General features: G+C 38.3%; 1 protein-coding gene across 1 annotated transcript; it reads left to right on the plus strand.

The window, feature by feature from the left end:
• Positions 1–240: 240 nt before the first annotated feature.
• LOC149832693 (uncharacterized) lies at positions 241–17148 on the plus strand. Its single transcript, XM_090012556.1, has 4 exons — positions 241–255; positions 15909–16235; positions 16348–16420; positions 16496–17148. The coding sequence occupies exons 1-4, from the start codon at positions 253–255 to the stop codon at positions 16996–16998; spliced, it is 906 nt and encodes a 301-aa protein (XP_089868682.1). The 5' UTR covers positions 241–252; the 3' UTR covers positions 16999–17148.
• The last annotated feature ends 4584 nt before the right edge of the window (positions 17149–21732 follow it).

A 21732-nucleotide genomic window follows, 5' to 3' on the forward strand; every position in this document is an offset into this window, starting at 1 on the left:
CGTGAACTCGGCCACGCTCTACAACCAGATTTCACGAACTTGGGTAGGCTTTGAGCGACTCCCAAACGTGCTACGGAAACGTTGAAGTTATTGAACTTGTTCCGCGTTCACGTGATCTCCCAAACGCTCCATTTTAGTAAATCCGAAACTTTCTTGTTCGCGTCCTTGTCTGGAGAAACCAGAAAACCCTAGACCTTCCCCACCCTCTCCTTCTCTCTCCATTCTCCGGCCGGTCCGATATCTTCGGTGACGATGGTAATGTCTCTCTCTCTCAAACCCTAATTTTCCAAAGTTCCCCTTTTTTTGTGGTTTTATATCGAATTTTGTCCCTTTTTTTTTTGCTCATTTTTGTTTTATTGTTCTTCAGAAGTATGCCATCGTGCTTAATGTATAAGAAAAAAGTTTTTTTTTATGAAACACAAAGTTGCCTTAAATCCGGAAATTGGAGACGGTTGTTGGAAATGAAATATGTAAGTTTTAGTTTGCTGGGATGCCTTTGATGTTGTGTTTCAACGGAATGCGGCCTATTTTCGTGTTATTCTGGTTTGGATTTCGGTAGAACTCAACATTTTCCGGGTTTTTTCAGCCGTTAAGCTCGAGTGCAATGAATGGGAACTCGTAATTTTTGTGGCGTCTGGCAGAATTGGTGAAGCAATTCTCAATACCATTTTTTTCTGTTTGTCTTTGGGAGGGTCGCAATTCTGCAAAATGGGAGAAATAGATACTTCTGTATAGACGACTGTTACCTTTCCATTGAGGTGGGGAAAGGCGATCGCCGTGTCTTTCCGCCCGCTTAATTCTGATTTTTTAGGACACTGCCTTAGTGTTGAATAGGAAATCTAAGTGTATGTGATAAGTTCCTTTGTTTCCTTTTGGTGATTATTAGACGATTCACGCTATGTTGATGGTGACTGATTACTTGCTGTCTTCTTCTTGCTTCTTTTATTCTAGTACTTCACTTTTAGACATTCTCTCATCCTCTTCTCTTGAACTGTTTAGTGGTTGAGTGATGTTATTTTCTTCAAGGGAAAAACTAGGGAATGAATCCGTCACCACAATGTGAAATGCAAGTGTAACTTTCGTAGTATAGTAATTCCCTGTCCAAAGGAAAGCAGCTTTTCACTTATCCTAGTTTTTCTAACAATAAAAACGAAACAAAAAGTAGGCAAATGTCAACATCTTCTGATTAGATGTGTGTTTCTCTACTTGCTAATTAGAAGGCTTCAACAGCTGACAGAATCTTATTCGTCTTAGTGTCAACTGTAGTTTTAATAGACAATAGTTCTCTCGTGGACGGGATCTAGAAACCAAAATAATGAGTAGTTGATCTTGCAATGTTAGAAACATGATTAGTCAGTTGATACGTTAAAAAAAAAAACAAATCAATATTGATATATCTGTAGCTGGTAATCCCCCTCGAGTTTATATCATTGACTGAAAATGTACAGTTTCAATTAAAGAAGTTAGAAATTTGTGATATGGTGACTGCAAAATGCAACTCCAGATGCTGGTGTGAATGATAGGATCATAACACAGGTGGCATCTGTATGGTTCTAAATCTGTTTGAACTTCAGTTTTACTTGCTATATGTGGCTTTTGTATGGTGTAAAGTAGTTTAAACATAAGGAGAGAATGTACTATTGAAGTATCTTAGTCGTATCTGCACAAACTAATTTATGTTCCTCACGGAGCACAATGGAATTTCTGTCCCTCTGAGTTAACTCTTTTTGCCAGTGGCTTACAGAAGAAATACAAATAAAATATTCTGTTATATTGTATATGTCAATGTGATTTACTCGTCTGAAAATATCATACTGCTTGACTTATCTATTCTATGAAGAAATGCTGGTTTTAATCAACCTCTCATTGTAATTGAAGCACAAGCTGTGTTGCATGTGTGGTAATTGGTCTTCTCTCATTTCATGAGTTTTTAATGTTTTCTTGGTTAGCTTAAATTCCTTTTTTGTTTATTCTTTTTGTCTTAGGATAATATTTGTATAATGTTTTGTCCCATTTCCACCTAGAGTTGTCTCAAATTTGATGTGCTTTCATATGCATATTTGCAATCCAGTTTTAACCATTGAGTGTCAGCAATCCAGATAAGTATTGAAGTTTCTGTATCTATTTTTTTAAGCAAAATGCTATTGTAGCCTCACTCAATATATATGTTGTAACAATGAGGCTAGAAAATTTCTTTCTTTAACATAAATGACAGGCTTTCCCTATATGACACAACTCTGTTGTGCTGTATGTATTGTATATTATATTACATATAGCAACATATAAAAATATCAAATTAATGTGTGTTTTTGTGTGTGCATGTGCACATTTGAAAATCTTGAGGCAGTTTCAATTTTTTTAAAGCATCATTCTACATGATATTTTTGTTGTTAAAATTGGAAAAATATCTATCGTCCTGTGTATTATTGATAATAGCACCATCAGTTACAACTCCTAGGGGTTTTAAGAATAGTAGCAAATGGTTAGTTTTCACCTAATAATTTCTGATCTAATCTTTATTAATGACTCACATCTAAGTCTTTTCATTCAGACATCATGAATCAAATTAATCTGCAATTTTAACTGTTCATTAATAATTATTGGTTTTAAGTGGTATAAGGCTTCTGAAATTATTTTGTTCAACAAATCGCTTGTTTGCTTGCTTTGTTTAAATGATTGCTGGTTATAAGTGGTAGAGTTCATGGTCACGTTTGTCAACAAAGAGAAGGCCAGTGTGCAATGTAAAGTGTACCTTATCATCCCAAAAAATGGTGGAAACTTTCTTTCTGTTTCTTTTCTTTCTTTTTTATACATACCATTTCTTGGAAAGGATTAATGGCTGCTGAAATTTTGCAATGCAAGGCATGTTCTCTGTTGCTGTTGTTACCATGCACTGTTGAAATCTTAATTTAGCCAAGTGGTGCATATGTTTCTCATTCAGCTATATGGTTAAGTTTGTCTATATCAAGTTGTGAAGCATCCTAGCCTTCTAGTTCTAGCACCATTTTATGGGTTGTGTCAACGTATACATGTGGCTCAAGTGGAATTCTGACACCACAAACAATTTCAAGAGTTCTTTAATCATAATCTTTCCTTTCTTTGAAAAATGACTGTATATTGAGACTTTCTAATAAGCAATTTTTTGGTTGAATGTTGGAACCTCTTGTTCACATAAACATTCTCACAAAGTTCTTACAACCTGCACTTTTCATTATTTTATCCTGATAAAAAACAATAACAAATATTGGGTATTTGCAGAATCTGATAACAAAAATATGGAACTAACTAATATGTCAAGAAGTGCTTGTTGCAATAACTGCTAAAATGGGCGCTCCTGACAAAATCATACTGATTGATTGTGTTGAATGAGAACATAACAGCTTGTTGGAAGCACACTAGGTCACATGGGTACAGGTACGAGTACTGGTATGGAGGATACAACACGACAATTGTAATGAAATATGCGGAAATACAAGCAAGAGCCACTATGGGCTTACAAGATTACAAACACAAAAGTGCATAAACACAAGTCCACTAAGGGACAAAACACAAGCCAATATTGGCAATAAAAATTGTTGGGAATAGGTGGTTTTAGGTTAAGTTCTCTTATATTGGAGGTTTTCTGAATTTTTGTTCTCATAAGGACTTATATGTAATTTTTCCTTTTTGCCTCTCTCTATTTAATATAGAGAGAAGCCCTAGTCTAATTAACGAGTTGAGTTTTATGTGCAGCCGTCTCTCTCTCTCTCTCTCTCTCTCTCTCTCTCTCTCTACACAGGTGGCTGCTTCCTCCTTCTACATGGTATCAGAGCCTATGATCCTAGGAGCGTGATCTACACCAGGAGCGTGACCCACATCAGGAGCGTGATCTGCTGCAACGATCTCGAACCAGGTGTGGATTTTCTTTTTTAGATCTGATGACAGATCTGGCCCAGATCTGTTATCAGATCTAATGACCAACTTGGGAGTGATCTTCAGGTCTGGCAATAGTGACCCCCCTTCTCTTGATCGAGATCTGCAAAAAAAATTTTGGATTGAGCAGCTGATAACATTGTTTACCTTAGTATGGCTATCGTGCCCCTGTCGTGATTTGATTACCTTCGTATGGCTGTTTGTCCTTTGAAGAAATAAACTTCCTGTGTTAGCAGTCGTGATTTACAGCATGTTGTCGTGAATGTCATGGTTGTCACACTCTCTGTCGTCAGATCTAAGGATGGAGCTCCTGTCGTGATTTCCTGGAGCCGTAACCATTTTCTTTGATTATTTTTTTCGTGGGGTTTGTTTTGTCATCTCCTGTCGTGATTCTCTGGAGATTGACGAGTTCCTGCTGATGCGTGCCTGCTGTGATTGATGTTCCGTGAATGACGAGTTCCTGTTGTTCCTGTTGTTCCTGTTGTGCCTGTGATGCTGCGTGCCAGCCGAGACTGTCATGCTTTCTGTGCTGATTGTGTGCATGCCGTGATTCTGGAATTTTTTTTTGTGTTTGCTGCGTGTGATAGAGATATGATTGCTCTAGTTAATTGTCTTCTGAAGACTTATTGGTAGTTATGCTTTATATGATTGGGGGAACAGCAGTTGTCGTGTTCATCTGTGTTGCAACGGGATATTATTGTTGGCCGTGGTGTGATTGGTGCAGCAATGGTCGTGACTTCCTGCTGTGTCGAGTTTTGTTTCGCGCTGTGTTAGGTTCAGCTATCCCTTTGTCGTAACAGCAGCAGGAGTGATTACCTGCTGGTTGTGGACTGTTTTCTTGTTTGGAAACAGCGGGGCTTATTCCTTACAGTGTTGAAAACTCTACTTGAATTTTTGCTGTTCTAGTGAGCAGTATGGCTAAAAATTCGAAATGTGATTCTAAAATGGAACAGATTGGGGAGTATAAGGCTTTTGCCAACCCTTTCTCGTATGGCTCTTCTGTAAGATTGAATGAAACCAACTATGCCAGGTGGTCCAGAACCTTTATGATGTCGGTATCTGGACATCGTCGAAAACACATTTTGTTGGAAGGCGAACCCACTGAGAAATTGGGAAAATATGTTACTTGGGATGAAGATAATGACATAGTTATGTCATGGATCATGAATAGTGTCTAACCCCATATTGCAGATGGATTGATCTACTATAATACAACCAAACTGATGTGGGACAATCTTCGTGATACATACTCACAAGAAACGAATGTGAGTCGTATCCTGCAAGTCGAACAAGAAATATATAACTTGCAACAGGGAGATCAAACCTTGGCCCAGTACTATGCCTCGGTCAAAGCTGCGTTTGAAAGACTTAATGCTCACAGGCCTCATTGTTGCTCGAAGCAAAAGGATCATCAAGAACAAACCATGGTTGCTCGTTTTCTTACAGGTCTTTCTTCAGATTTCTCTGTTGCAAAAGTTCAAATGTTGACTGGATCAGATGTTCCCACTCTTGCTGATGCTTATAATCGTCTTAGTAGACTTGCTATCTCTCTGCCACAATCTCAGCAAATAACTCAGTCATCTGCGCTTGTTGTTCCATCTAGTTATGGGCGTGAAAATATTCAGAATATCAGAGGACGAGGACGTGGACGTGGTATGGGTGGCAGAGGAAAGCTTCAATGTACATTCTGTGGAAAATCTGGATATTTAGAAGATCGTTGCTGGGATAAGCATGGTCGGCCAACCTCCTCTTCATCAAAGTCATATACTCCTAAAGCAAATGTGACTACTATCGAGGCTACAAATGTACAAAAGAATATCGCTGAAAATGAGAGTAGTATCACCCTTAGTCGTGCGGAATATGATGAGCTGATAGCTCTTCGACCTTTGAGTTCCACTCCTCTTGTAGCTGGTGTTGCATATTCAACCAGAAATCATCTTCATCCGACTGATAGTAAGTGGGTTATTGACTCTGGTGCATCCAGACATTTGTGTGGAAATTCTCGTGTTTTTTCAGATCTAAAGGATATTAAGGCTCAGATTGGAGTCTCCTTAGCCGATGGGAGCTCCTCCCCGGTTGTTGGTCAGGGAAATATTTCTATATCCTCCTCATTACAGTTGAAAAATGCTCTTCATGCTCCAAATTTTCCTCAAAGTTTACTCTCTGTTAGTTGCCTTATAAAAGAACAAAACTGTAGAGTAATATTTGATCCAATGGGTTGTCATTTTCAGGATTTGTTGACGGGGAAGAAGATTGGTGGAGGCTATGAAGAAAATGGAATTTACTACCTACATCATCCAATGGGTATTGTTCATGCTGCAGTGGAACATTCATTCAATCCTGTTCAGTGGCATCGTCGTCTTGGTCATCCTTCATTGTCAAAGCTTCGGTCGGTCTTTCCTCAGATTCCTTCCACCACATCATTTCAGTGTGAGGCATGTCAGTTGGGCAAGCATCATCGAAGTTCGTTTCCTTCGAGTCAGAGTCAGTCTAGTAATAAAGTTTTTGAACTTCTTCATGCAGATGTATGGGGTCCTAGTAAGATTCCTACTAGGACTCAGTGTCGTTATTATCTTGTTATTGTTGATGATTTCTCTAAGTTGTCATGGGTATTTTTAATAAAAGAACGATCTGAAGTTCCAAGTATTATCAAATCCCTAATTCTTGAAATAAAAACTCAGTTTGAATCTATTGTCAAGATTGTTCGCACTGATAATGCTCTCGAGTTTAAATCAAAAGGTCTGTTACAATTTTACCAAGATCATGGCATCCAACCCCAAACGTCCTGTGCCTATTCATCTCAACAAAATGGGGTGGCTGAGCGAAAACATCGACACCTCCTTGATGTTGCCAGGACCATTATGATTCAATCCAATGTTCCTGCGTCATACTGGGGTGATGCGATTACCACTGCTTGCTATCTGATCAACCGCATGCCTTCGTCTTCTGTGGGTGATCAAATTCCATTACATATCCTAAAACCTAATGCTCCACTTTTCTCTTTATCACAAAAAATATTTGGATGTGTTTGTTTTGTACACAAACTTGGCCCTGACCGTGATAAATTAGCCGCTCAGGCTATAAAATGCATATTTATCGGTTATCCAAAAAATCAAAAGGGCTATCGATGTTATGATCCTATTTCTCGCCGAGAGTATGTCAGTGCGGATGTATCTTTCCTGGAATCCTCTCCATATTACTCTATTTCCAGTTCCTCGCTGCAGGTTGATCCAGCTGAGTCTTTTCCATTACCTATACCTCCTTTTCCTTTGGAATCTGTGCCTCCATTACCAAACCAAACTTCATCCACTTCCAGATTTAATAATCCTCCATTAGTATATGTGCGTAGAGCTCCACTTCCGCAAGAACCTTCATCTTCTTCTTCTCCTGAGGTAAGTTCTACTGACAATAGTGATCTCTAGGATGATGACAACAGGCCTATTGCTCTACGAAAAGGGACAAGACAATGTACCTTATATCCCATATCTCATTTTGTCTCCCATGCCAGAATTGGACATCAGATGAAGTCTTTTATTTCAGCCTTATCTGCTGAAACTATTCTTCTGAACTATCAACAGGCAGAACTTGATACTCGCTGGAAGCTGGCTATGCAAGAAGAAATGACAGCCTTAATATCTCAGCATACCTGGGATCTGGTTGATTCCCCAGCTGATGCTGACATTGTTGGATGTAAATGGGTATATACAATAAAGTACAAATCTGATGGTTCTATTGAAAGGTACAAGGCCAGATTAGTAGCAAAAGGGTATACTCAGACATATAGTATTGATTTCTTTGAAACCTTTTATCCTGTTGCACGGATGGGTACCATTCATCTTGTTCTCTCAGTAGCTTTTCAGCATGGTTAGATGTGAAAAATGCATTTCTATATGGGGATTTATCTGAGACCGTTTACATGCAACAACCTCCAGGATTCGAGGTTGAGGGGGAGTGTCAGAAGGTGTGCAGATTGAGAAAGGCGATTTATGGCTTGAAACAAAGTCCTCGTGCATGGTTTCAAACGTTGTTTGAAGTGATGTCACGCTTTGGCTTTAATAGGTCAGCAGCAGATCATACACTATTTATAAAAAAAACTAGCTCTGGCATAGTTGTTATGGTGGTATATGTGGATGACATCATTCTTACAGGAGATGATGTGAAAGCTATTGAAGCCACAAAGGCACATCTTCAAAAACACTTTGTTACAAAAGACCTTGGTTCACTCAGGTATTTTCTGGGTATAGAAGTTGCTAGAGGCCGTGAAGGGATAGTTTTGTCTCAACGGAAGTATGTTCTTGACTTATTAAAGGAAACTGGCATGTTGGGAGCTAAACCAGCAAATATTCCCATGGACCATAAAGTTCAGTTGTTTGAAGAAGGGTCAAAACCAGTTGATAGCAAAAGCTATCGCTCCCTAGTAGGGAAGTTATTATATGTAACTGTGACCAGGCCGGATATTGCTTTAGCAGTAAGCAAAGTTAGCCAGTTTATGGACAAACCAACTGAGGTACACTGGAATGCAGCCATAATGATTCTCAGATATCTAAAATCTTCTCCTGGAAAGGGGTTATTGTTCAGGAAAGGTGGAACTCTGGAGATAGTAGCCTATTCTGATGCTGACTATGCTGGATCTGTAGTAGATAGAAAGTCTACCACAGGATTCTGTGTGTTTTTGGGAGACAACTTGATATCATGGAGAAGTAAGAAACAAAATGTGGTTTCCAGGTCGAGTGCAGAATCAGAATATCGGGCTATGGCCCAAACAGCTGCTGAATTGATATGGGTTCGCACTGTTCTTCATGATCTTAAGGTGAAGGTTCCCTCTCCAATGACAATGATGTGCGATAACAAAGCGGCAACATATATAGCAAACAATCCTGTCTTTCATGAGAGAACAAAGCACATTGAGGTTGATTGTCACTATGTAAGAGATATGATTCAAGCTGGTCATATCACTACCAAATACCTAAAGTCGGAAGACCAAGTTGCAGATATGTTTACAAAGCCTCTTGCTAGGCCAAACTTCTCAAAATGTTGTGACAAGCTGAGCATGATTGATATCTATGCTCCAGCTTGAGGGGGAGTGTTGAGAATAGGTGGTTTTAGGTTAAGTTCTCTTATATTGGAGGTTTTCTGAATTTTTGTTCTCATAAGGACTTATATGTAATTTTTCCTTTTTGCCTCTCTCTATTTAATATAGAGAGAAGCCCTAGTCTAATTAACGAGTTGAGTTTTCTGTGCAGCCGTCTCTCTCTCTCTCTCTCTACACAGGTGGTTGCTTCCTCCTACAAAAATAACACAAAATATAACAAATTATAGGCTTTATTGAACAAATGCTTAACACAAGCATTAAAAAAATAAGAGGGGTTAACCCCTATTTATACAAGGTAGAATCACTTAAAGGGGAGGCCATTGGGAGCTCCCAAAGAGTCGTTGGGAGCTCCCAACAGTCATAAATATGACCGTTGGGACTCCAACGACTCTTTGGTCCTGTTGAGAATAGGTGGTTTTAAGTTAAGTCTTTTTATATTAGAGGCTATTTGAAATTTTGTTTTCATAATGGGCTTAGATGTAATTATTCTTTTTAGCCTCTCTCTATTTAACATAGAGAGAAGCCCTAATAACTGTGAACGAGTTTTCTATTGTGCAGCCGACTCTCTCTCTCTCTCTCTCTCTCTCTCTTTCTCTCTCTCTCTACACACACAGGTGGTTGTGCATCGCATCTTCCTTCTACATGGTATCAGAGCCCTCGATCTCGGGAGCGTGATCAATAGGGACTGATCTTCACCAACGAAAAAAAACAAGACTTCTTGAAATCAGGTTTGCTGTTGTTTGTTGTGGAAGATCTGATAACAGATCTGGGATGTTACCCAGATCTGTCGTCAGATCTAAGGAGCAGATGTGGAGCCGTAACCCTTAAGCTCCTCAGTTTGGAGTTTTTTTTTCTGCCGTGATTGCCTGTCGTGACCTTTTGTTGCCGAGTTCTGTTCCTGCCGTGACGTGAGTTTTGTGTTTGTTGCCGAGTTTTGTTCCTGCTGTTTGGGAGCAGCATAAATCTTCATTTCTTGTGCTGCCGTGATTGTCGAGTTCTTTCCTCTGCTGATTGCGTGTGATAAAAAATTCTGCTGTGATTGCCGAGTTCTTTCCTGTGCTGATTGCGTGTGATCAAATTTCATTTAATGTGTTGTTGCGTGTGATCAAGATATGATTGATCTGTTTAATTGTGCCCTGAAGGCTTATTGGCTGTCGTGCCTTATATGTTTGGAGAACAGCAGGTGTCGTGATTATTTTTTTTCTGTGACTGCATATTATCGTTGGTCGTGATGTGTTTGGATGCAGCAATGTTCGTGATTCCTGGACTTTAGTTGGTTGGTTTATTTCAGAATATGGATTTCAGCAGTCGTGATTCCCTGTTGTGTCGAGTTTTTTTTTCTCTCGTGCTGTGAAAGAAGCATGTTAGTTTAAGTTATCCTTCTATCGTGAAAAACAGCAGGCATGATTTCCTGCTGTGCTGGATATTTCCCTGTTTGTGGGCTGTTGTTTTTTATGGAAACAGCAGGTGTGATTCCCTGTTGTGTTGAAAATTCTTCTTGAGCACTTGCTGCTCAAGTGATGTAATCTGATTTTTTTTTAATTACATCTTCAGTATGGCTGAAACTTCGAAATGTGATTCCAAAATGGAACATATTGGGGAGTATAAGGCTTTTGCCAACCCCTTCTCGTACGGCTCTTCCGTAAGGTTGAATGAAACCAACTATGCCAGGTGGTCCAGAACTTTTATGATGTCGGTATCTGGGCATCGTCGAAAACATATTTTGTTGGAAGACAAACCTATTGAGAAATTGGAAAAATATGTTACTTGGGATGAAGATAATGACAGTTATGTCATGGATCATGAATAGTGTCGAACCCCATATTGCAGATGGATTGATCTACTATAATACAGTTAAACTGATGTGGGACAATCTTCGTGATACATACTCACAAGAAACGAATGTGAGTCGTATCCTGCAAGTCGAACAAGAGATATATAATTTGCAACAGTGAGAACATACCTTGGCCCAGTACTATGCCTCTGTCAAAGCTGCATTTGAAAGACTTAATATTCACAAGCTTCTTTGTTGCTCGAAGCAAAAGGATCATCAAGAACAAACCATGGTTGCTCGCTTTCTTACAGGTCTCTCTTCAGAATTTTCTGTTGCAAAAGTTCAAATGTTGACTGAATCAGATGTTCCTACTCTTACTGATGCATACAATCGTCTGAGTAGACTTGCGATCTCTCTTCCACAATCTCAGCCTGTGACTCAGTCATCTGCTCTTGTTGTCTCATCTGGTTATGGGCGTGGAAATATTCAGAATATCAGAGGACGAGGTCATGGACGTGGTATGGGAGGCAGAGGAAAGCTTCAATGTACATTCTGTGAAAAATCTGGACATTTAGAAGATCGTTGATGGGATAAGCATGGTCGGCCACCCTCTTCTTCATCAAAGTCATATGCTCTTAAAGCAAATGTTACTACTATCGAGGCAACAAATGTACAGGATAATATCTCTGCAAGTGACAGTAGTATCACCCTCAGTCGTGCTGAATATGATGAGTTGATAGCTCTTCGTCCTTTGAGTTCCACCCCTCCTGTAGTTGGTGTTGCCTATTCAACCGGAAATCATCTTCATCCGACTGACAGTAAGTGGATTATTGACTCTGGTGCATCCAGACATTTGTGTGGAAATTCACTTGTTTTTTCAGATATAAAGGATATTAATGCTCATCGAGGAGTCTCATTAGCTGATGGGAGTTCCTCCCCAGTTGTTGGTCAGGGAAATATTTCTATATCCTCCTCATTACAATTGCAAAATGTTCTTCATGCTCCAAACTTTCCTCAAAGTTTACTCTCTGTTAGTTGCCTTATAAGAGGACAAAACTGTAGAGTAATATTTGATCCGATGGGTTGTCATTTTCAGGATTTGTTGACGGGGAAGAAGATTGGTGGAGGCTATGAAGAAAATGGAGTTTACTACCTACATCATCCAATGGGTAATGTTCATGCTGCAATGGAACACTCATTCAGTCCTGTTCAGTGGCATCGTCGTCTTGGTCATCCTTCATTGTCAAAGCTTCGTTCGGTCTTTCCTCAAATTCCTTCCACCACATCATTTCAATGTGAAGCATGTCAGTTGGGAAAGCATCATCGAAGTTCGTTCTCTTCGAGTCAGAGTCAGTCTAGTAATAAAGTTTTTGAATTTCTTCATGCAGATGTATGGGATCCTTCCTACTAGGACTCAGTGTCGTTACTATCTTGTTATTGTTGATGATTTCTCTAAGTTGTCATGGGTGTTTTTAATAAAGGAACGATTTGAAGTTTCAAGTATTATCAAATCCTTACTTCTTGAAATAAAAACTCAGTTTGAATCTATTGTCAAAATTGTTCGCACTGATATGCTCTCGAGTTTAAATCAAAAGGTCTGTTACAATTTTACCAAGATAATGGCATCCAACCCCAAACTTCATGTGCTTATTCATCTCAACAAAATGGGGTGGTTGAGCGAAAACATCGGCACCTGCTTGATGTTGCCAGGACCATTATGATTCAATCCAATGTTCCTGCGTTATACTGGGGTGATGCGATTACCATTGCTTGCTATCTGATCAACCGCATGCCTTCGTCTTCTGTGGGTGATCAAATTCCATTACATATCCTAAAACCCAATACCCCACTCTTCTCCTTCTCGCCCAAAATATTTGGATGTGTTTGTTTTGTACACAAACTTGGCCCTAACCGTGATAAATTAGCTGCTTGAGCTACAAAATGCATATTTATAGGTTATCCCAAAAATCAAAAGGGATATCGATGTTATGATCCTATTTCTCGCCGAGAGTATGTCAGTGCGGATGTATCTTTCTTGGAATCCACTCCATATTACTCTAGTACCGGTTCCCCGCTGCAGGTTGATCCAGCTGAGTCTTTTTTATTACCTATACCTCCTTTTCCTTTGGAATCTGTGCCCTCATTACCGAACCAAACTTCATCCTCTTCCAGATTTCATAATCCTCCATTGGTATATGTGCGTAGAGCTCCACCTCCGCAAGTGCCTTCATCTTCTTCGGCCCCTGAGGTAAGTTCTACTGACAATAGTGATCTTCATGATGATGATAGCAGGCCTATTGCTCTACGAAAGGGGACACGACAATGTGCCTTATATCCCATATCTCATTTTGTCTCCGATGCCAGAATTGGAAATTAGATGAAGTCTTTTATTTCAACCTTATCTGCTGAAACTATTCCTTTGAACTATCAGCAGGCAGAGCTTGATAATCGTTGGAAGTTGGCTATGCAAGAAGAAATGGATGCTTTAGTATCTCAGCATACATGGGATCTCGTTGATTCCCCAGCAAATGCTGACATTGTTGGATGTAAATGGGTATATACAATAAAGTACAAATCTGATGGTTCTATTGAAAGGTACAAGGCCAGATTAGTAGCAAAAGGGTATACTCAGACATATGGTATTGATTTCTTTGAAACCTTTTATCCTGTTGCACGGATGGGTACCATTCATCTTGTTCTCTCAGTAGCTGTTCAGCATGGTTGGAGCTTGTACCAATAAGATGTGAAAAATGCATTTCTATATGAGGATTTATCTGAGACCGTTTACATGCAACAACCTCCAGGCTTTGAGGTTGAGGGGGAGTGTCAGAAGGTGTGCAGATTGAGAAAGGCGATTTATGGCTTGAAACAAAGTCCTCGTGCATGGTTTCAAAAGTTGTTTGAAGTGATGTCACGCTTTGGCTTTAATAGGTCAGCAGCAGATCATACACTATTTATAAAAAAAACTAGCTCTGGCATAGTTGTTATGGTGGTATATGTGGATGACATCATTCTTACAGGAGATGATGTGAAAGCTATTGAAGCCACAAAGGCACATCTTCAAAAACACTTTGTTACAAAAGACCTTGGTTCACTCAGGTATTTTCTGGGTATAGAAGTTGCTAGAGGCCGTGAATGGATAGTTTTGTCTCAACGGAAGTATGTTCTTGACTTATTAAAGGAAACGGGCATGTTGGGAGCTAAACCAGCAAATATTCCCATGGACCATAAAGTTCAGTTGTTTGAAGAAGGGTCAAAACCAGTTGATAGCAAAAGCTATCGCTCCCTAGTAGGGAAGTTATTATATGTAACTGTGACCAGGCCGGATATTGCTTTAGCAGTAAGCAAAGTTAGCCAGTTTATGGACAAACCAACTGAGGTACACTGGAATGCAGCCATAATGATTCTCAGATATCTAAAATCTTCTCCTGGAAAGGGGTTATTGTTCAGGAAAGGTGGAACTCTGGAGATAGTAGCCTATTCTGATGCTGACTATGCTGGATCTGTAGTAGATAGAAAGTCTACCACAGGATTCTGTGTGTTTTTGGGAGACAACTTGATTTCATGGAGAAGTAAGAAACAAAATGTGGTTTCCAGGTCGAGTGCATAATCAGAATATCGGGCTATGGCCCAAACAGCTGCTGAATTGATATGGGTTCGCACTGTTCTTCATGATCTTAAGGTGAAGGTTCCCTCTTCAATGACAATGATGTGCGATAACAAAGCGGCAACATATATAGCAAACAATCCTGTCTTTCATGAGAGAACAAAGCACATTGAGGTTGATTGTCACTATGTAAGAGATATGATTCAAGCTGGTCATATCACTACCAAATACCTAAAGTCGGAAGACCAAGTTGCAGATATGTTTACAAAACCTCTTGCTAGACCAAATTTCTCAAAATGTTATGACAAGCTGAGCATGATTGATATCTATGCTCCAGCTTGAGGGGGAGTGTTGAGAATATGTGGTTTTAAGTTAAGTCTTTTTATATTAGAGGCTATTTGAAATTTTGTTTTCATAATGGGCTTAGATGTAATTATTCTTTGAGAGAAGCCCTAATAACTGTGAACGAGTTTTCTATTGTGCAGCCGACTCTCTCTCTCTTCCTCTCTCTCTCTCTCTCTCTCTCTCTCTCTCTCTACACACACAGGTGGCTGTGCATCGCATCTTCCTTCTACAGGTCCCAATGACCAAAGAGCCCCTAAGTCATTTGGTAAATGACCAAAAAAAGGGAAAAATACAGAACAAAAAAATAATTATTTTTTTTTAAGGAGGGTGAGGGGACCCAATGGGGCTTTCGTCCCCCTCCCCCCTCTTTGGCATATATGGAGAAGAAGAAGAAGAACAGCAGGATGAGGGAAGAAGATCTCTCTCTCTCTCTCTCTCTCTCTCTCTCTCTCTCTCTCTCTCTCTCTCTCTCTCTCTCTCTCTCTCTCTCTCTCTCTGCTTCTTTTTCTTCGTCCTCTTCCTTCTTCTTCTTCCCTAACCTTCGACCCGATCTGGGCTAGCACGTACCCATGCCCTTTCCAGTACCATACCTATGTCAGGCTGTGTCAAACACAGGTGTGGTTGCTTGTTAGCCGTGTCTATGTGACATAGGAAGCACAATGATTATCAGGAGTGGCCATAATGGGAATGTGGGATCTGTTACTTTTGGTTTTCAACTCCATGAATTGGTTTAAGATATTTATAGAAATTTCATCAAATCTTCTTAAACCATGTTTGGTATTTTGTTTCATGGATCCTGTAGTAGAGTCTGTGGTTTATTGTGCTGTACTGTTTCAACTGTTTATTTATTAGTATATGTCATTTAATTTTACATGATGGTTGGTTGTAAGATTTGTCTGGTATGTGGCAAGATGATCCTTTAGTAGAGTATTTTATAAATGACTAGTGACATTATTTACTGAGGATGCTTGACGATCTATGATCATGATGAAGCAAACATTTTTTGTTTTGATTTTCTTTTTCATGCTATATATATTACATAATTCTGATCCCTTTGTCTGTATTTTATTCAATGAAGCATTTTTTTTTGTTATCTTTTTCATGCTATATGCATTGCATACTTCGGATCCCTTTCTCAGTATTTAACAGTATTTCTGTTACTCCACATGTTGTAAAAGCTGTCTTCAATTCTCCATAATGAGCAAGATAGAGCTGATTGGACAACTGCTCGTGACCAATTCTTTATTGAGTTGTTAATTGAGCAAGCTGCTAAGGGCAAGAAAACTGATGTGGGGTTCGTCAAGGAGGCATGGAAGTCTGTATGCCTTACATTTAACAGAAAGTTCAACTTAAATTATACCATTATACAGCTCAAAAGTCGTTATAAGAAATTAAAAACCCAATATGGAATTGTGAAAACACTTAAAAGCCAGAGTGGGTTTGGATGGGATGATACGGTGAAGGTGATTTTTGCTGACGAGGACGTGTGGGAGCGATATATTGCTGTAAGTTCACAGTATTGTGATGTCTTTTCTCTTATGTGGCTGATGGTTGCTTACATTTTACCTAAAATGTCTTATGTCCTTTTTTAAATGTGTTATATCTTTCAATGGACAGGCACACCCCATGGCAAGGAATTACAAGAACAAATGCTTTCCTCTGTATGATCAGTGTGCTATACTCTTCGATGGTAAATTTCTTTTTGTTCTTTCATTTTGTTTATGCTTCTGATGAAAATTCACTTGAGTTTAGTCATCATATACAGATAACAAAGCTGATGGCCGCATATCAATATCTTCCATCCGTAAAGGCCTAATGCAAGATGATGCAACTACAGCGGTCCACACAGGGACACCAAATTCTAATGATACAAGGTCCAACGACTTGAACGGGAACGATGATGAAGACGAAGCAAGCTATGAAGATCCTTCAGAAATCCCAGAACTACGGCATCATAGAGAATATTCATCAATTCGTCGCGAGAAAAGAGTGAGGTCAAGCCTTGGGCACAGAATTGCAACAGCATTGGAGAATATATCATCTGAGTTCTCCTCCGACTGTAGATCAACGCAGAAGCCGGTTTCAGAGGATGATGTTTCTTTTCGGCGGTGTGTGATAGAGCTGCAGAGCATACAGGGATTAAATCCAGACGACTGTGTGAAGGCAGTCACCATCCTTAAAGACCCTCTTAATCGTGTTGCATTTGTGACTTTAACTGATGATCTTCGCCGTAGATGGTTGTGCAGTGAGCTGGATCAATTGAAATGATAAGTTGGAGGCAGTTATGGACTTTTTGGAACTAATGGGGTTCTGAATTGGCTGTAGTTGTAATGGGTTTTGGGTTTTGCCATTGAACTTCTTTGTGTTGGTCTTGGACTCTCATCTTCTTGTAGATATCTTTGTTATTTTATTTCATTCTGTTTTTGTGTAGTGTTTTTTTCCTCTTATTATGGTTTTTAATTTTGTTGACTAGAGTCAACTGGGGGACAGATTTGTGTGGGATTAGAACCCAAAATCTTTGGTTAAGATGGAGCAACATCACCACCAAGTCACCAACCATCTCTTAGAAATTCATGCACATATACTTAACTATATATGTGCTTATATATATACACATACTCTTCTTAATTCAATTACGTAAGAGTATGTCTATATATAGACATATATATAAATATATATATAGTTAAGAATATACGCACTTTATGTTATTTATTTTCTTGTATTTTTTATTTTCTTCTTTTTGTATTTTTTATCTTCTTTTCTTTTCTTTCTTTTTTCTTTTTATTTTCTGCTTTTTCTTTTTGAGTTGATTGTTGACCAGCCGTTGGGTTATTAGAGCCGTTGGGAGATGTCCAACGGCTGGACCTCTCATATGTAAGTATAAATAAGGGGGTGTTGGGCCCGTTGTAAAGAGTGTTTTAAGTGAGGTTTTCCTCATAATAAAGCTGCAATATTTCTTATGTGTCTTTAGTGTATTTCATGACAGTTACGTGCCTTAGTGCACTTTTTGTAAGTGAATATTATTATCAAGTCATTAGTAAACTTGTTAGCACTATTATTTGTGCTTCTTTTCATGGTATCAGAGTTGGGTTGGCTACTTTGCTTAGATTCACTCGTGGAGGTTTTCTTGTAAAGCATGTTGGTGGTTGCATCATAAAGCATGCTGGTGATCTTCCTTTGATTTAGATTCTTTTCTCTTCAATATGGTTGAATTCTTGTCTCATAATTCTACTAACTCCAATTTTGTTTCACCATTCAAGCGTGACGGTAGCAACTACATTATTTGGGGGAGACATTTATTAAAGGTCAAGGATTATGGGGTACGTTAGAGGTACTATATTTGAACCTACTCCTAAACTTACTACATATAAAAACAATGTTGAGACGAATCTCAAAGGAAAAGAAAGAGAAAAAACAATGGAGGAATACTATAAAAAATTAGATAAATAAGACACGAAAAATGCAAAAAAATTATCTTGGATACTAAGTGGGGTTGAAACCAAGATTGCCTCAAATCTTTTATGTTATAAGAAGCTAAGTGAAGTATGAGAATATTTTAAAGGTATGTTTACTGAAAAATATATGGCTCATAAGTATTATCTCCAAGAAAAGGCTAGAAACATCAAACAAGGAGATAAGAATGTTAGAGACTACTTTGTGGACTTATCTTACATTTGGACTCAACTCACTTAATTTGAGCCAAAATGGGAAGGAAACTCTATTGAGATGCACAGGGCTCAAGTTAAAGAATATAGACTTTTTACTTTTCTTTATGGTTTGAGACCCGAGTTTGAACAAACTAAGGTCTCTTTGCTGTCTTCCTCATCACCTCCTCCTATTCATGAAATTCTCACTAAACTTAGTGGAGAAGAGACTAGACTTAATATGAGCATGAGTGATAATGTTTTTGCTACATCTAGTATTACTCAAGAAGATTATTGTGTCATTGCCGCCTCCAAACTGAAAAAGCATATCAAGCCCTATATGCCTCATCACTTCAATAAAAATCAAAATAGAGGAGAATACAAAGTAATTTGTCATAATTGTCATGAGTCTGGTCGCATTAAACCCCAATGTCCTAGATTCAAAAAGGACTATAAAAGTCATGAAAGGAGGGTTGCAGCGACTCCATTAAAGCAAGAGGAAGACACCATAAGCCTAAAAAATCTCTTCAAATCATTGGCATAATTAACGGAGGCACTACAACCATTATTTGAAGGATCTACATTGGGGGCGGCCATTGCATCTTCTCCAACTCCCGGTATGTGTTATTGCCTTCCTGATTCTGGAGCTTTATTTCATATGACCCCATATTAGTCTATTTTATCCGAATGTCAATCTAACTCAAATGCATCTTTTGTTTCCACTGCCGATGGAACGTCTTTGAAAATAAAGGGTATTGAAAATTTTTAAAATGATTTGACTAAACATAATAAGTTTTATATCCCAAAAGTTAGATTTATACCAAAACTACATCTTAACTTACTTTCTGTATCTCAAGTCTCAAATCACGAATGTGATATTGTATTCTCATCAAACAAATGTTGGGTGCAGGATCGTCAATCTGGAAAATTAATTAGGAAAGGTTCTAAGCAAGGAGATCTTTATTACATGAACTCACTGTGTATTCCAAAAGAATCTTTTTGTAATATTGATCAAACAAAAGATATCCAAGTTTGGCATCATAGACTTGGTCACCCAAACGTAAGGAAATTAAATTTTGTACCTGTCACTAAGGGTCTTTGTAAAGACAATTTAGAATATAAGGAATGCATACTTGACAAAATGATATCCTTGCCTTTTGGATAAAGAACTTTTTACTCTTTCATGCCTTTTGAGTTGATTCATTCGGATGTGTGGAGCCCTGCTCCTATAATTTCTAAAGGATGATTCTCTTACTATGTTGTGTTTATTAATGATTGTACTAGATATTGTTGGATTTATTTTCTTAAATTTAAATTCAATGTGTTTGCATCTTTCAAAATTTTTTATAACATGATCAAAACTCAATTTAAAAGCAAGATTAAAACCCTAAGAATGAACTCTGGGGGAGAGTATTTATTAAATAATTTTAAATAATTTTTAAAAAAATAAAGGAATTTTGCACCAAAGATCATGTTCTAGAGCACTTCAACAAAACAAACTTTCAGAAAGAAAACTTAGACATATTATAGAGACTACAAGGACATTACTTATTTCTAGAAATGTTCCAAAAAACTTTTGGGCCAAAGCTGCTCTAATCTCAATATATCTTATCAATAGAATGCCTTCAAAATCTCTATCAAATGAAAATTTTTTTGAAAATTTATTTAAGTATAAACTTGACTATCAAAGGCTTAGAATCTTTGGTTATGCATGTTATGTTTTAAATTATAAAAGAGACAAATTATCTTCCAAGGCTATTCCTTGTGCTTTCATTAGTTATTTTGAATCACAAAAGGGGTTTAAATGTTATGATATCAAAAATGATAAACTCCTTGTTTCAAGAAATGTTAATTTCATTGAAAATGATAGTGGATTTGAAGGATATGTCACAAAATATAAACTTTGATTACTCGCTCTTGTTCAAGTTACTCTCTGATTATGAAGATAATGATAGTCAGGTCGCTCTTATAGAGTCCTATATTGAGAGAGAAACAACAACTGAACCAATAGTATACACTACGAGATTATGTTGTGATAACAAAAGTTTCATATACATTGCTCGGAATCACACGTTTCATGAACGAACTAAGCATATAGAAATGAACTGTCATTTTGTTCGTGAAGAATATTTGAAGAAGATAATTGATCTCCCGTATGTGACATCAAAATATCAACTCACTAATTTCTTCACCAAGGCTCTCTGTTCGCCAAGATTCAATTTCCTTTTTGAAAATTTTTCGGTGATTGCACCATAAGTTTGAGGGGATGTGTTAGAAATACATGTATAATATATATATATATATATGTGTGTGTGTGTGTGTGTGTGTGTGTGTGTGTGTGTGTGTGTGTGTGTGTGTGTGTGTGTAACACCCCATTGATTTTTAATGAAAAATCTAACAATTTTTTTTTCTTAAAAGCATTCAACTAGATAAATGATGAGTTACCAAAAGCTTCAATCTAATTCCATCATAACAACGTTTATTACATCAAGTTCAAATATCTAGAAACATTAAACAAAAAAGTAGTAGTGCCATGATCGCCTGACGATGCCGCCGGCCTCACTCTGACTGTGCATTTATAGCTTCACCTGAAAACAATAAATCACAAAAGAATCAGACTACCACTGTCTAAGTAAGTGATACAGTCCTAAATACATATGTGCAGAGGCATGTGAACATGTATGTGAATGTGCTATGGTTTGACATTAATTGAAAACTCATGAAATTGGACTTTTCTTTCTAATTCTATCACAACCGGTATACTTTTCTAAATAAGTGCCCTCATGACTTCAAATCTCTAAGTTTTTGTTCAGTTTGAGGTCATACCTTTCCATTATTCATTACCAGTTGTATAATTTAAGTTATTTATTTCATTATTATCCTTGTGGGTACGCACAGGCATTCAACATCGTAGCGGACCGAGATTATACGGGGTTCATTATTTATAATCGTATAAACTAGCCGTACGGATACCCAAAAAAGAGCGCGGTGCTCGACCGAGAGAGATCCCCAATTGGCAAGAACTAACATTGGATGCACCCATAACTCTTCTGCAGAAGACTCGAACCCACCACCTAGGACTCACTGGTAGTCCTGGTCCCCTAACTCTGAGGACTGGGGACCGGGTGAGACGTCTCGCTCTCACAACACAAAAATGTCCCACGGAGTGTGTACCACCCACTCTCTCCAAAGTGGACCATGGATCCGGTAACATACACTGTGATCCAGTGTACCCAGAATCCGGGAATCCAGTAACATACAACGTCGTGGTGTACCCAGAAACCCAAAGAGAAACCAGTAACATATACCCTATTTCGGTATACCCAGTTCTCATGACTTATCTCCTTTGAATTATAAT

The sequence above is a fragment of the Nuphar pumila genome, chromosome 7 (genome assembly GCF_984573655.1).
Source record: "Nuphar pumila chromosome 7, dmNupPumi1.hap1.1, whole genome shotgun sequence".
NCBI lineage: Eukaryota > Viridiplantae > Streptophyta > Magnoliopsida > Nymphaeales > Nymphaeaceae > Nuphar > Nuphar pumila.